Source organism: Lutzomyia longipalpis, chromosome 4 (genome assembly GCF_024334085.1).
Source record: "Lutzomyia longipalpis isolate SR_M1_2022 chromosome 4, ASM2433408v1".
NCBI lineage: Eukaryota > Metazoa > Arthropoda > Insecta > Diptera > Psychodidae > Lutzomyia > Lutzomyia longipalpis.
In genome coordinates, this window is record NC_074710.1 from 368,071 (window position 1) to 382,983 (window position 14,913).

General features: G+C 36.0%; 3 protein-coding genes across 4 annotated transcripts; 1 reads left to right on the forward strand and 2 right to left on the reverse strand.

Annotated features, from left to right (window-relative positions):
- Positions 1–4,181: 4,181 nt before the first annotated feature.
- LOC129794634 (anillin-like) lies at positions 4,182–9,568 on the forward strand. 2 transcript variants are annotated; one of them, XM_055835430.1, is made up of 8 exons: positions 4,182–4,382; positions 4,505–4,523; positions 4,602–4,754; positions 4,826–5,714; positions 5,778–5,991; positions 7,061–7,241; positions 7,306–8,654; positions 9,288–9,568. In XM_055835430.1, exons 3-8 carry the CDS (start codon positions 4,638–4,640, stop codon positions 9,385–9,387), a joined length of 2,850 nt encoding a protein of 949 aa, XP_055691405.1. In that variant the 5' UTR covers positions 4,182–4,382; positions 4,505–4,523; positions 4,602–4,637; the 3' UTR covers positions 9,388–9,568. The 2 variants fall into 2 exon arrangements, with proteins under 2 accessions (XP_055691405.1, XP_055691404.1); XM_055835429.1 differs by lacking the exon at positions 4,505–4,523.
- Positions 9,569–11,521: 1,953 nt separating this feature from the next.
- On the reverse strand, positions 11,522–12,833 carry LOC129794636 (uncharacterized). Its single transcript, XM_055835434.1, has 3 exons — positions 12,605–12,833; positions 12,463–12,519; positions 11,522–12,376 (listed from the first exon to the last, which is right to left on the reverse strand). The coding sequence occupies exons 1-3, from the start codon at positions 12,712–12,714 to the stop codon at positions 11,545–11,547; spliced, it is 999 nt and encodes a 332-aa protein (XP_055691409.1). The 5' UTR covers positions 12,715–12,833; the 3' UTR covers positions 11,522–11,544.
- Positions 12,834–13,153: 320 nt separating this feature from the next.
- LOC129794639 (uncharacterized) lies at positions 13,154–14,666 on the reverse strand. The gene is made up of 3 exons (XM_055835436.1): positions 14,508–14,666; positions 14,150–14,413; positions 13,154–14,085 (listed from the first exon to the last, which is right to left on the reverse strand). The coding sequence occupies exons 1-3, from the start codon at positions 14,568–14,570 to the stop codon at positions 13,306–13,308; spliced, it is 1,107 nt and encodes a 368-aa protein (XP_055691411.1). The 5' UTR covers positions 14,571–14,666; the 3' UTR covers positions 13,154–13,305.
- Positions 14,667–14,913: the final 247 nt, after the last annotated feature.

Consider the following 14,913-nt stretch of genomic DNA (forward strand, 5'->3'; position numbering starts at 1 on the left):
GCAATACTCAAAAGCATAGAACTATAGCATTTAATTCTGTGCAATTTACTGAAAATTTCTCTCAGATCTTAACCCAGATTATTCTTCTGTACGATAGAAAACTTTTTTGTTCACAAAAGTGGCAAAAAAAAATGTTTTTATTTGATTAAAATAAAGTTTCATTAGAATGAAATGAAGTTATCAAATAAAATGTTGTAAATCTTTTAATTTTCAAACTAAAAATATTACTAAGAATAGACAACTAGTGGCTTGCTATATACAATGATGTCTATAGTATGTACGTACATTGTATATAATAAACTTTGATAGATTAACATTCTGTGCGTCATTTCCGGTTTCCACAATTTCATGACGTTTGAAGAGGCGCAAAAAAAGAGGAAAAATATGTGAAGTAGAAAATAATAGCTGGTGTGCCATGCTTCCTAACATTTCTTCTCAGTTACATAAGAAATGTTGCGAATAATTACGATTCATGATGCGTCCCTTCTATGTCATGAAATGTTCATATTTAAAATGGTTTTGTTGACAAAAAAAATTCACGAAAAAAGTGTTTTAGAAGTGTGACATTTTGATTAAAAAATTCATCCAGTTGGAAATTGTTTTTTTTTCGTGTATTTTAGCTGATATTAAAATTCCTCTCAGTTGGAAAAAAAATCCCATAATAAGAGAGATAATAAAGCGGAAATTCTTATATGAGAAACTTTAATTCCAATCTCATGTAAATGGTGCGATTTAAAACTTTTCATAAACACTCAAACTATGTATAATCCTCTTGCAACGTAAAGTACCTTCCACTACCGACTCTAGTTGCTCAATAGCATCAGAGTAAACTCCACTGCAGCCACTGCAAAGCATTGAAGTGATTTTCTGATAAATTATTATTGTACGTAGGTACCTCACATACAGACGGAAATATAAACTTTTTTCTCTATTCTGTTCTTAAACATCTCGCGGTGATGCTGTTAAACTTTTTGTGCTTTATGTTTGACACATTTGACAGAATTTTTAATATATTCGGCATCCAAGAAACATAAATAAACATAAAGAAAAATCTTTAACAATAAGTGAGTTTTTTTGCACTAATTTACGAGGTAATCCATTTGGACACTTCAATCGAAAGATTCAATCAAATTTGATTTTATCAGAAATCGTGAGAACCCACATCTTTGCAACACTTATAAATACAGAATTTCTGTGCTAGTTGAATAGTTCATTGGGAATTATCGTTGAAGAATAATTCCCCTTTGCGGTGGAATTAAATTAAATCAGTGGGAGTTGGGAGTTTTGAGTAAATACTGGAAATAGTGGAAAGTTAAATTAAATTATTGAAAATTGTTGGATAAATAAATATAATTATCAGTGGATTATTTGCGGATAATGGTGCGTATAACGATACTGCATATAGTGAGCAATATAAAGTGTTATTGAGCATAAATAGTCAATATAAAATACATAGTAAATTAATAATTCATTCGATTTAACAAGTTAAAAATGAGATACAACCGGAGCGTGACTTTTGCACTTTTTGGTAGATTTTTTCAGAGCCTTTTAGTGGATTCCAGGTTAAAAAAAAAAGAAAAATTCTGTTTAGAATTTTCTTAAATGATTTTCTTTTCCCATTTCCATTAAATTTTCCATTATCTTTCCTTAAAGACATGATATGATGAAAATGAATAATCTCCTTTTTTATGCTTAAAAGGCTTTTATTCTTAGAAAATCATTATTTCTAAGGAAAAAACGATTTTCAAGATTTTATTTAGCTTTCTCGGAAATTTCCCTTTCCAAGAAAAATAATAAATTGTAAATTCACATTTAAATTCTTCTTTTAAAGATGAAGCCCCACATTTGGCTTGTTCTTCAACTTCTCACCACGACAACATTTGCAGCATTCAGGCCGCGTGATTCAAAACTAAAATGTGAACCATCCCTTACCACTGTTAGTGGGACATTGGCGAGTGCAATTACTGGTCCCATCTGTTCGGGAGATTTACTTTTTGAAGATAATTTTGATACAATTGATTACGAAACATGGCAACATGAAATTACATTGGCTGGTGGGGGAGTAAGTTAAACTGAATATATTAAACTTGCACAGACGAAATTTAATTGTTTGTGAGCTTTCAATTTTGAATTCACAATTCATTTACATTGCATATGTGGTTGAAAATTTGCAGAACTGGGAATTTCAATGGTACACAAATAATCGTTCTAATTCATATGCAGAACAGGGTGTGTTGCATATAAGACCATCTCTCAGTGCAAATGATTTTGGTGAACCCTTCCTCACGTCTGGTACCCTCAATCTTCATGGTGGTGCACCAGCAGATCAGTTTGTATCTTACACACACAAAGCTCTTGGATTTTGCACATAATCAACATAAAATATAATTTTAAATAAAAAATTTGAATTTCATTTTGGCAGGTGTACAAATCCCCAATTTTGGGGATGTGAACGCACGGGGAATCCCATGAATGTACTCAATCCCATTAAGAGTGCAAGAATTAGGACAGTCAACTCATTTGCCTTCAAATTCGGCAAAGTCGAAGTGAATGCAAAGATGCCAAGTGGAGATTGGCTTTGGCCATCAATATGGTTCCTACCGAGGCACAATGCATACGGTTCGTGGCCATCATCCGGGGAGATTGATTTGATCGAATCACGCGGAAATAGGGATTTAATGCAGGGTGGTATACATATTGGGGTTGAGCAGATGACGTCATCCCTCCAGTATGGGCCATACCCACAGCAAAATGCATGGAAGACAACACATTTTGCCCGCAATACAGCACAGGGAAATGGTTTTAATAAAGATTTTCATCGCTATCAAATGGAATGGACACCAGGTATGTATAGTACTTATGTATAAAATGGGGAAAATGCAAATTTTCCATATTGCAAAAAGTCCAATAAAAAAATGAATCACAAATCCCATTTTAATCGTAAAAATCATAAAAAAATGAGAATTCAACTTTCTCAGCAGGGAGAAAAGTAATAAATTTAGTTCATTTTGCAATTTAGCATCAATTTCCTCCACACACGCCAAATAAATCATCATTATCTTCTAGATCGTATTACATTTAGTATTGATGACGTTGAAACGGGCACTGTTAATGTGGGAGATGGTTTTTGGGCGTATGGCAATTTCGATGTGAAAGCTCCTGGGACGGAAAATCCATGGCGCTTTGGTACAACTATGGCTCCCTTCGATCAAGAAGTGCGTAGATTTTTTTCACTTCACATCCTCCCACCCCCGGTTAAATCCATCTTACCCACAACACGATTTGTATTTCGCCTTTTCAGTTCTATTGCATCATTAATCTAGCTGTGGGTGGTACGGGTTATTTTCCCGATGACGCGGTAAATCCCGGTGGAAAACCCTGGCTCAATTCATCCCCGCGGGCAGCAACGGAATTCTGGAGTGGACGCAATCAATGGCTACCCACGTGGAAGCTTGATGAGAATTTCTCAAAAGAAGCATCTCTTCAGGTGGATTATGTTCGTATATGGGCTCTCTAGAGCTTTCAATTGACTCCATATAATTCTCTAGGGGACACTCTATGTCTCTAGAGTGCTCTATATGGTCCCTCTCTCGCAGTCTCTTTTAGCAAAAATAATTATGTATATTCAATGAGAAATAAATCTCAATCAGCATTTTTCTTTTTTTTTTATTTTTCATTGTAAAGAGTCTTTAAAGAAGAATTACAAATTCATTGTTTTGATTTTCATTTAAATTGCATTTAAATTTGGATCATTCGATTTCTATCCTTTGCTTTAGATGCTGCGATCTTTGGTTTAGATATAGTTTGATCTTTAGATCTATTGCTTTGGATCTTACAATCTCTAAAAGAAAAAAGTGCGATCCTGCGATCTTGAGCACAGTTTTGGTTGTGTGATCTCTCACAATTATGATCAATATATGATTTTACGATCTCAAACAAATTTTTCATAAAGATCGCCCCAATTTAGATATTCGTAATTTTATTCAAGATCTTACTCTAACATTTTAATTTAATTTAAGTTTTTAAGAATAATTTCAATAAATAATAAAGTTTTAACGGATTTCTCTATGTTTGAAAGCTCCGTCGGTTTAGGCCTATTGCCTGTACAAAATATCTGTTTCCAAAACAGCAGGGAAGCCGTGCAACATCTGCCATATACTTTAGAGAACACCTAGACATAAAACGCCCAAACGCCACATTTATGTGTTTATTTTTTTAAAAATTCCGTTTTAATTCTATAGTTAATTTATTCGTATTTTTCCTCATTAAAATTCACGCAATTTCCATTGAAAATACCCGTGTATTGTCTCTTACAATCAGTAGCATTGAGCTTGAGTGAAGTATTCAGTGTGAAGAGAACAGTGATGGAATCACTAAAGGAGGTTTGTTTGTGTGACGCTCAAAGGACATTAGCTGTGAATGCATCCTGATTTAATGTTTTGTGATTTATTTTGTTCTTTTCTTTTCATTCATTTTGATCTGCATGAAATGATTCTAATTTTAGTAGTTGCAATTTTATTCAAGTAAGTTTAATTTTTTTAGCGTTGGCATTGAATTGTTCTTAAACTCTCGCTGATAATTCATTTTGTGCATTGTTGCAGCAAAACTCCTTTCCGGAGGCAGCTAATGATGAGGACATGAGAAGAAGATTGGATTCATTGGAAGAAGGAATAAGTCCAACGGAATCTTTAATATCTCAAGATACATTTGATTTTATCTTTCAACGATTTAATTCATCTAATACAAATTTTATGGTAATTTTATGTTTCACATTTCATTTAAAAGGACACCAATCTTACAAAAAAAACTTTTTTTTTTCATTTAGTTCGACAAAGAGAACCAATTGAATTATTCAGAGAAACAAGAGGATTGCGAAAGGAACCATCTCACATCAGGATCAATCTCCAACCTTAGAGATACATCAAAGAGTCTAAATAATCGCCTTGAAGCGCTACCTTATATCGATCAGAATCTCAATTCTCCAATCAGCAGCACAGAAGAAAGAATTTGCGAAGAAATGAGCACAGAAAGTACTTCAACACATTCCACGGTTCGTCTTGAGAAATTATCAGCTTTTGTTGATTCAATAGGTAGTTGGGAGGATGAACTACTAATAAGGAGAAATGGTGATGCTGAAAAACAGGATACTTCACCTCTAAAGAGTACACCTCTTAAGAAATATCCTGCTCCTCTACCACCGCAAATTCCTCCGAATATCCCTCCCCAGACACACCGAAAGATCATACAAGAAGATGGAGATTTCATAAGAAGACCTTCTGTGAAGAAAGTACGTGCACCAGACATCCCTCCTAAGCTCCCTCCACGTGAATGTCATCAAGAAAAGAAGGAAAATCTACCAATTGCTGCTAAATCTCCTGTAAAAGGATCAAAAGATCCCGCTGAAATGTCCCTCAAGGAACGTCTTGCACTGTTTGAGCGCAACCGCAGAGCCACGAAGAGTGCATTGGATTCATGTGAAAAACCACCTCTACCCAAGAAACCAGAAAATATTTCCTCAGGAGGTATTAGAGATAAAATTGCCACACTGTTTTCATCATCAAACAATGAAGAGAGAAATAAGGATATTGAATGTGTTCTAAATCGTCATGGGATACGAAAACCTTCCCATGAGAATGCCATTGAATCCGTGATGAGGCCTCTTTTGCCACCACCAGCTCCTCCATCGGTGATATCACCAGGAAAAAGAAAGAGTGGTAAGACGATGGAATTTTCCATTTAAAATTCTCTTTTTCTTACAAAAAAAACTGTCTTGATAGGAGAAGCTGAATGTATTGAAATGGTACCAATTGTGGAGGAACCAAAACGATCCAAAACTAACCAGAAGCAGGAGCATTTGATGGAACTTCAAGTAAATAATCTGGAACGTTCACTAAATCCTCCACCAAAACCCAATCAAGGAGAAGTCAGAACCACAGGAGGAGCAACTACTGCCTACCCACGAAGAGCAATCTCATTCGATGAAGACAGCAGGTGGGAACAATTTCTAGACTATCTCCTCTTTTGCTTTTGCATTATTTAATTTTTTTTGTTATTCTCTCAAAAATGCTTATTGCACTAAAAAGTAAAATAAACACGAATAAATTGATATAAAGCTTTAAATATTGAATTAACAGCTGTAAAAAAAATTTATCAAAAAAAACTTGAGCAGGGCGTGGAAAATTACTTTCTGTATTATGCAAAAATTTTCTTGGTTCTATAAAACGTTCTATTTATATCTACATATATACATGAAAACTATCAATACGTAGAAAAGTAAATGAGAATTATGTAAACTATCATACGGTGAGAATTATATGGAGAATAGGAGGAAAATATCATGTACATATCTGGCATTGATACTCTTTTCTTTTTATTTTGCAATCAAGATCTTGAAATCTTCAATATTCTCCATCCTCTTTTCCAAACTATAATTCTTCAGATTATAAAAAAAATAGAATATTTTGAATTATTCTTTACAACTAAACATTAATAACCGATTTGATATAAATTTAAAAATAAAAATAGTAGATACTTAATTATTATAAAAAAACCAACATAGAATTTAATACCTACATAGTGAACCTTTGAGACTGAATAAAACTAAAGATGCTTTCTATGGCCAAATACGAAAAAGATATCCTTTAAATTCCGTATAATTGTATATTTTTTTACACAGATAAAAGCCCCTTAATTAATGATAAACAAGATGAGAATTTCTTCATAATACTTTGGTTCTTGCCACTTGTAAATATGTATGCAGCAATAATCTTCGAGAAATAAAAGAAAGAAAATAAGAGAAAAAAAACTATCTCAAACTAACCATAAATGTAATGCTTTATAACCCTTTGTTATTATTTAAAAAATTAGACGTTAATATTTGCGCAATATAAATCATGTAATTTAATCATACATTTTTTACGAATAAACTTTTTCATACATTCAAAGGCTTTTCCTTTCTCATCTTTCATAAAGGTTTTCTTTTATATTCTACTCATTTAAGAATTTTTCTTTTTTTTTCTGTTTCTTCAAAAGAATTCCATTTTTTTTTGATTTTGTACAGCTTTATGTCAACAGAAGAAGAATTTTATTGTGAGAATATGCAGAAGGAATGCAAAGCGAATGGCACACAGAGCGTACTAAAAAGTCTCCTTGAAAGTTCTTATGGGTTTGCTGACAATTATTCCGATAGCAGTGCAAGTAATTTATCTGAAGACGATGATGAGGGAATTTACGAAAAAAGAGTAAGTGTAAAAGAAGAAAAAAGTATTTTTCTATTCTTTAGAGAAAAAAATATTCTTATTTTAGGACAGAGGATCAATTTCTTCAGATAGCTTTCTCTATCGACGTAGTCCGATAAAATCAAAAATTCCCGAAATACGTGAGGAAGATCTTGAGGAAAGTTCCAGTGAAGATGCTTCCGTGCTGTTGCACAGTGTTAGTTTCTACCGGAAGCAACAAAAAGGAAGTCAAATGAATCAACAAAAGGCAACCACCTCAAAATATCAAGACTCCTTTCCCCCACTACTGGAGATGAATGGCCAACAATCTCAATTCGATGAAAATGAGAAGTTAATGCAGGAAAAAATTAAGAAATTAAAAGGTGAAATTCACAAAGAGCAACAAATAATCTCCCAGACAAGCCGAGCATTGAATCTCTGTGCTGCAACTGTGGAATTTAGTGGATCAACTGAAGCAGTTGAGGGAGAACGACACCTCCTTGTGGCTACGCATCGTCGTCTGGGTGCTCTAAATGAACTTCAACGTATAAATGTGGAGAAGAGTCTCCATCCGAGGGATTCTCCTCCCGAAAGAGGAAGTATCAGGGTTACAGGGATAACATTGCCTCTGGCACAGAACTACATCCGTGAAATGGCAACAAATACAATACCAGGACATCATTTGCTTTGCCTCCTCAAGTACAATGAACACGTTCTGGCCACACAAACCATTGTCACCCTCCCAGGGTTGGTTGCTGTGAAATTTGCTGATGAACTAACATTACCCGAAGTTTATGAAGACTTCAAAGTCACCTTTGAGGTGTACGGAATGGCAGCACAACGAGAAGTTCTTCCGCATGAGCTGAAGTATCACATCTTGGGCAAGAAGATTCCAACAAGTGGGAAAAAATTCATAGGTGGAACGCCCCTGAAGCGTCTACGGAAACCAATGGTGGAATCTCCAGCTGGACCACTTGCTGTGAGAACACCAGCCTTCATCCCCTATGGCTACGTCGTCTTCACCATGAAGGAATCCCAGAGACGCAGCACGTGGGCACTAAATCGCTCAACAATGCTCCCCGATCCACTTGAGGGTGTTGTTCACATGAAAATATCATGCCAATTGGAGCGAACCCTCGAGTATCGGGGCTTCCTCACCATGTTCAACGACGTGTCCGGATTCGGGGCATGGCATCGGCGATGGTGCCTCCTAAGTGGTACAACACTTACTTATTGGAAGTATCCAGATGATGAGGGAAAGTGTGAACCAATTGGATGGATTGATTTAAAAATGTGCGGAGCAACAAGAATTGGTCCTGTACCACGAGACATCTGTGCCAGACTCAATACTCTTCTTTTGGAAATTGAGCGCCCCCGTAAGGAAGCAGACAAGGAATCTCTCGTCCTTATATGCCGTGGCAATAGGACTATTGTTAGGTGAGTTTTGAACTTAGTTGAGGTGCAAATTACGCCATCTTGTATTTTCCCGAATTTTTCACAGCATATGCCACAAATTAAGATTTTTCTCACGATCTACTGGATGGATTTTTCTGGAGTAAAAAGCAAATGAAATAAGACATATCGGCGAAGATTGTACCGGAATGGATCCTTGAATTTCGATTTTGGGACTGAGAAAAGTTGAAATACATCAACAAAATGTCAAAAATTTCATATTTTTCACTTTTCTCAGTCACAAAATCGAAATTTAAAAATCTATTCCGGTACAATCATCGCTGATATGTCTTCTTTCATTTACTTTTTTCTTCCAGTTAAATCCATCCAGTAGATCATGAGAAAAAGCTACCTTTGTGTTTTAGGGTAGTTCTGTGGAAAACACAGAAAAGCACAAGAAAAATTATTCAAATTAATTCATATTATGTAAAATTCAGTACAGAAAAAAATTTATCTTTAATCCAAAGGCCACATTTAGTCTATTCTCCCATAAACATAGTTGAAGATATATATTTTTCCTTCGTGCTAATAACTTTGTGGACTTTGCATTAAACGAAAACAAACAGAGAACAAAAAAAATCCGGAAATTAATAACTAATCTTACCTATACATTTTCAGACATCTGTTGTCAACGGATACGAGGGATGATCGTGAGGAATGGTGCAGAAATCTTAATCACATTCTCACATTGATAAAATGCTGGGGATCACCCAAATGAGATATTTCCCACAAGATATTTTACTCTCTATCTATTCTTATCAGAAAAATTACCCTTTTTTTTTTGTCAAAAATGTAATTTCTTTCACCGCAAAAAAAACTGTTGAACTGCACACACTTGAGTGGGTGGAGATTAAAAGAAAGACGTCTTCATTGATAAAATAAATTTTGATAAAAACAAACTTTTTTGGTGTATAAAAGAGATGCGGGAGTTGGGAAATTGGCAGTCAGTGTTTGGAGTTAAGATTGTGAGTGAAAATGAAGAAGGTTCTGCTGTTCTTTGCTGTGCTCTGCACTATTGGGAGTGTTCTTGGTCAAGTAACGCCCAATTGCACAAAATCCCAGACAATTGTGAGTGGAACGCATGCTCCACAGGGTGATTTGTGTACGGGTCAGTTGATCTTTGAGGATAACTTCAATGATTTTAACTTTGCAAAGTGGCAGCACGAAACAACGCTTGCAGGTGGAGGAGTGAGTCTTTTTTTTTTGCGTGTTAAAGAAAATTTTAATCTACAATTTCTTAAATTTTTCCTTAATTTTTTTTTTTAAATATAAAAGAATTGGGAGTTCCAGTGGTACGGGAATAACCGATCGAATTCATTCGTAAGCAGTGGAGTTTTGTACATTCGTCCAACCCTCACAAATGACACAACGAGTGATTATTTCCTCACATCCGGAACACTCAATGTTCACGGAGGAGCCCCAGCAGATCAGTAAGTTCTAACGCCACGAGAAGATTCAAAGAACATCTCTTTATTTTTTAAAATTGAATTCTTTCAGATGTACGAATCCATCTTTCTGGGGCTGCGAACGAACGGGCAGCTACAACAATGTAATAAATCCCATTAAAAGTGCCCGAATTCGAACTGTGAACTCTTTTGCCTTCCGCTATGGACGCGTTGAAGTTCAAGCAAAATTACCAGCTGGAGATTGGCTATGGCCAGCAATTTGGCTAATGCCCAAGTACAATGTCTACGGAACATGGCCAGCATCTGGGGAAATTGATCTGCTCGAAGCAAGAGGTAAAGTTCTTTCAAAAAGAAGAAATATTTTTTTATTTAGGAGTATTCTAATTCCTATTTAAAGAGTTTTTAACTTAATTCGTTTCTAATCTTTTCGTTTTCTCAATAATTTACTTCAGACAAATAATTTTCCCCCTAATTAACGAATTGATCAAAGCTCATGAGTTTCGTCTATTTTTAATTCAATTGCCAATCTAATCTTTACACAGACAATTTTAAAAGATGCATTGATAAAATGAATGGAGTGTGATCAGAAAATACATGATATGGGAAATTTATAACTCAATGATGATGTCATATAAAAGAAAGAAAGATCTCAAGAATCTCAAGTTTTTCAAGTCATTGCGCACACATGACGCATCAAAATTCTCTCTCTCTCTCTCTCACTACGATAATTCTATTCTAAATGACTAAATTCCGAGAAAAAAATATTTTTTTTAATCTCTAACAGGTGAATAAATATTTTTCATTATTAATCGTGAAAAATATCAAAAACTTTCCATTTTCAACACATTATGGAAGTTAAAAAAAATAAAATAAATATTTGCTCTCACCTGTGTTCTTGTAGGTAATAGGAATTTGGTGCAGAATGGCGTGAATATTGGTGTGGAGCAAGTTGGGAGTACTCTACATTTTGGTCCATATCCCGCACTAAATGGTGCCAATGTAACACACTTCCGGCGCAATTCAGCAGCCGGGAATGGCTTCAATCGTGGCTTCCATCGGTACCAACTTGAATGGTCCCCACAGAGTATTCGTTTCTACGTTGATGGCCAGCAAATTGGTATGGTGAATGCCAGTACGGGTTTCTGGGCAAAGGGTGATTTTGCCCGAAAAGCCCCCGGGACAGACAACCCATGGCGCTATGGCAGCACAATGGCACCATTTGATCAGGAATTCTACCTTATTATCAATCTCGCTGTGGGCGGAACAAACTTCTTCCCGGACAATGTTACCAATCCCGGTGGAAAGCCCTGGCACAATTCATCACCACAAGCTGCCACGGATTTCTGGAATGGTCGAAATCAATGGCTACCCACGTGGTATCTCAAACAGGATTATTCCCGCGATGCATCCCTACAAGTTGACTACGTCCGTGTATGGGCACTCTAGTTTGCTTCAAAATAAAATTCTCTTTATTTGCTAATTTTCTTGGATTTTTTGGCTCTCTTCTTCTTCTTGGGATTCGGATGGATCCTATTGATTACCAATGGGAGATAAGGAGTCATCTTTTGCAGCTTCTTTGCGCGCTTTCTATCCTTCTTTTTCTTAGTCTTTTGAATTGCTTTGGAGGAAATTGAAAGATTCGTGAGACTGTTGGCTACAGCTGCTGATATTTTCTTTCCTGTGTTTTTATCGCTTTCCACAGTATCCATTTCCTCGGATGAACTACTGTCCTCATGGCTACTCTCCTCCTTGATGATTTTAATATTTCCGGAAGATTTGATTTTTTGATGATCTTCTGCAGCAGCATTGCTCTGGATATCTGGTACAAAGACTCTATTCCTGTTGTACACATTTTTATGCAGATACAGCGATGATGGAACAAAATTGGGATCAAGAAGGGATTTGGGCTTATTCCTCTCAGCCTTTACCTCACTCATGAGCTTCTCATCCTGAATAAATCCATCCGGAATAGGAAACAGCTGAAATTCTTTCGAAATAAAATTGTGTAGAGGTGTGAAGGCATTTGTGGTGGATTGATTAATCAGTCCCACAGCTGTGGATGCAATTCCAACCTCCCGGAGGGTGTCCTCTAAGTTATCAATGCAAATAACCTTAAGATCTTTCTTCCTGTTGAGGGCTTGCTGAATAATCTGCTGTGCGACGAATTTTGGCTGAATACTCGTTGAAAGGATCAATGAATCAACCTTTCCTGCTTTTAAATTTCGATGGACACACGTGAGGCCGTAAATTATGAAGTTCCGATTTACAATAGTCCTTGAACTTCCTGTGGAATCTTTTGAACTGCAAAATAATATTTATTTATTTTTTAATATTTCATTCCTCGGTTAGTATAGTGGTCAGTATCTAAACTATTATTTAGAACCTACATTATGGTCTTTAGGATACTTTTAAATGAAGATAATGCATTTGTGGATAAGAGAGGCCTGGAAAAGGAAGAATATCTTTTAGAATTACTTATAAACATTTTTTATTTAACACATTTTGCTGGGAAATTCAAAGAAAACTTACCAAAACACCGGGCATGGATTGGCCAAAACATTCTTTAATTTAACCTTGTTTTGTTTAGCTGAAATGGATTTTTTCAGCTGCTCCTGACTCAGTTGAGCTGACTTCTTCATTTCCTGTCCTGTAGTTTATAAATCAACTAAAATTTAATGTTGAAATTATAAAGAAAATCAAAGATGTAATTCTAACCAAAAAATCTAATGTGGTTTGTTTGGGGACAGTTTCAACTAGCGCCGCTTTACAACATCGTCGTCAATTTTCCGAACTATTTCTTAACACTTCATTGTCCATTTTAATGTTTTTTTTTAAATCTTTTTTTTATGTAAAGAAATTTTCTCAATTTTCTCATTGAAAATGTTTATTTATGGACAATTTTGTGGCGATAATATAATCCACGTTTCATACTGAATGAATGGTTAACATGGCATTCATCGGCGGTCAAAGATGGCCTGTATTCAGCTCCATCTTTGCTCAAATATTGCCCAATTATATTGACTACGGTAAAAATAGTCAAAGAAATCAGAAAATAAAAAGAAAATCTTACGAAAGAAATTAGTTGAAACAAATCAAATTAATTTTTATTATCAGATTCTCAGAATGTTGCTCAATAATTTTTTTTAATTCACAGAATAAAATAAATTGTTTCAAGTCATGCAATATTATAAATTTAAAAAAAAGGAAAAAATCCTCAAGATGGAAAAAAGTTATTTCTTCGTTGCTGATGAGGGTAGTTTGGGCATGCTTTGAGACAATTTCATGGATCGCCTGAGATTGCTGGTGATATTTTCCTTAACGGCCACTTTCTTTTTCACACCAGCAGCAGCTGATGGTGCTGCTGGTGCTTGGGGTAGGGCACGCGGAAGAAGTGGTTCACGCCTTACAAATTGCTCCGAAATGCTGCCCACAGAGCGTCTCTTGAGAATTTTTTCATCCCTTGGTGGGAGCAATGAGAGCTTCGCAGAAGTCTTCTTATTCTCAATCTTATTGACGACGATTCCTTGAATGTCATCCCTTCGGTATGGATGCTTCCTGGCTGAAGACACTCGTGGAGATGAGCAAGCACTTGGCTTCTGTGGTGTATTCATGAGGAGGGAATTGTGTAGCATATCACTGCGCCCATTGAATTTCAGCATAAGAAGAGCCTGATCAATTTTATAGCGTGCCTCGGACAATTGCTGAATTATGCGTATATCACGATCATTGTCGGCACGCATGTTGGCAAAGAAGACCTCATCTTTGGGGCTGGGAGAAATAATTTGTGTTGATGAGGATGTGTTTAAATTTTCTTCAGCAGCTGGCTCAATTTTCACCGCTGGTACGGAATTTTCCTTGTTTGAATGCAAATCCACAAGATCAGTGGTTGTTGGCACAGTTGCGGGTGTCTTAAAGAGGTGCAAAGCAGCATCCAGGAGCGTCTTTACGCAATCATTGGTATTTTTCGATATTTCCGGTAGAAGATTCGATGATTTTTCCTTCGTATTTCCCTGCGTTGAAAAAAAATTTAAATTAATTCGTTAAAAAAAATTCAAAAAAAAATTTTTTTCTTACGTTTTCCACGCCATTTGCACTTGGAGCTATTCCCTGGACCTCCCAGAAGGAACTGTTGTTCGAATATTTCGGACAAATACATTCACGCTTAACCGTTGATGTGAGCCTGGAGACAATCTTTGAGGTCCCACAGCGAATTTCCACAGATAAATGGGGCGCTGTCCCCTCATTTGGTGCCACCGCCGTCTCAAAGTCCACGGAATCCAACTGCAATCCCAGAGACTTGAGCAGTTGCGTAATCTCAATTACATCCCAATTGCTGTCCTATGTAAGCGTGAAAGAAATGCAAAGAAGCGCCTCATCAATTGCCCCCACAAGAAGAAGAAGAAAAATAAGCATAAATCTTAATTAATCTCACCGATGATTTCAAAATTTCACTGATCTTGTGAATCTCGCCAATTAATTCTTCACTCGCTGCCATTTGCACCTCTCGTTTGTACCCTGTCTGACCTTACAAATGAACAGAAACGCACCACCTCCGTCCAATGCACTAATTCACACTGCAAAGCCCACCAGTCAGTTGAAATATTCAGTTGGACAATTTCGGTGAACGTTATATAAACTCGTTTTTTATCAATTTAAACCCGTGAAGAAGTGGCACCAAGCTTTGGGCAACGAGTAATCTATCAAACAAGAAGAATGATCGAGCAAAACCGACGACGCGACAAATTAATTTAATAACAAAAAAATAATTTTTGTGAAAAACTGGGATTTTGAATTATTTTTAACTGATGGTTTGGGGAAATTTTGAGCATTTAACAATG

Bases quoted from the DNA above. Each gene is read 5' to 3' on its own strand.
- LOC129794634 (XM_055835429.1), top strand. The intron at 5,715-5,777 runs GTAAGACGATGG...CTGTCTTGATAG, and splicing joins ACCAGGAAAAAGAAAGAGTG to GAGAAGCTGAATGTATTGAA. The intron at 8,655-9,287 runs GTGAGTTTTGAA...ATACATTTTCAG, and splicing joins GGCAATAGGACTATTGTTAG to ACATCTGTTGTCAACGGATA.
- LOC129794636 (XM_055835434.1), bottom strand. From the start codon at position 12,714: ATGAAGAAGTCAGCTCAACTGAGTCAGGAGCAGCTGAAAAAATCCATT. The intron at 12,520-12,604 runs GTAAGTTTTCTT...TTCCTTTTCCAG, and splicing joins AATCCATGCCCGGTGTTTTG to GCCTCTCTTATCCACAAATG. The intron at 12,377-12,462 runs GTAGGTTCTAAA...ATTATTTTGCAG, and splicing joins AGTATCCTAAAGACCATAAT to TTCAAAAGATTCCACAGGAA.
- LOC129794639 (XM_055835436.1), bottom strand. From the start codon at position 14,570: ATGGCAGCGAGTGAAGAATTAATTGGCGAGATTCACAAGATCAGTGAA. The intron at 14,414-14,507 runs GTGAGATTAATT...ACGCTTACATAG, and splicing joins GTGAAATTTTGAAATCATCG to GACAGCAATTGGGATGTAAT. The intron at 14,086-14,149 runs GTAAGAAAAAAA...TTTTCAACGCAG, and splicing joins GTGCAAATGGCGTGGAAAAC to GGAAATACGAAGGAAAAATC.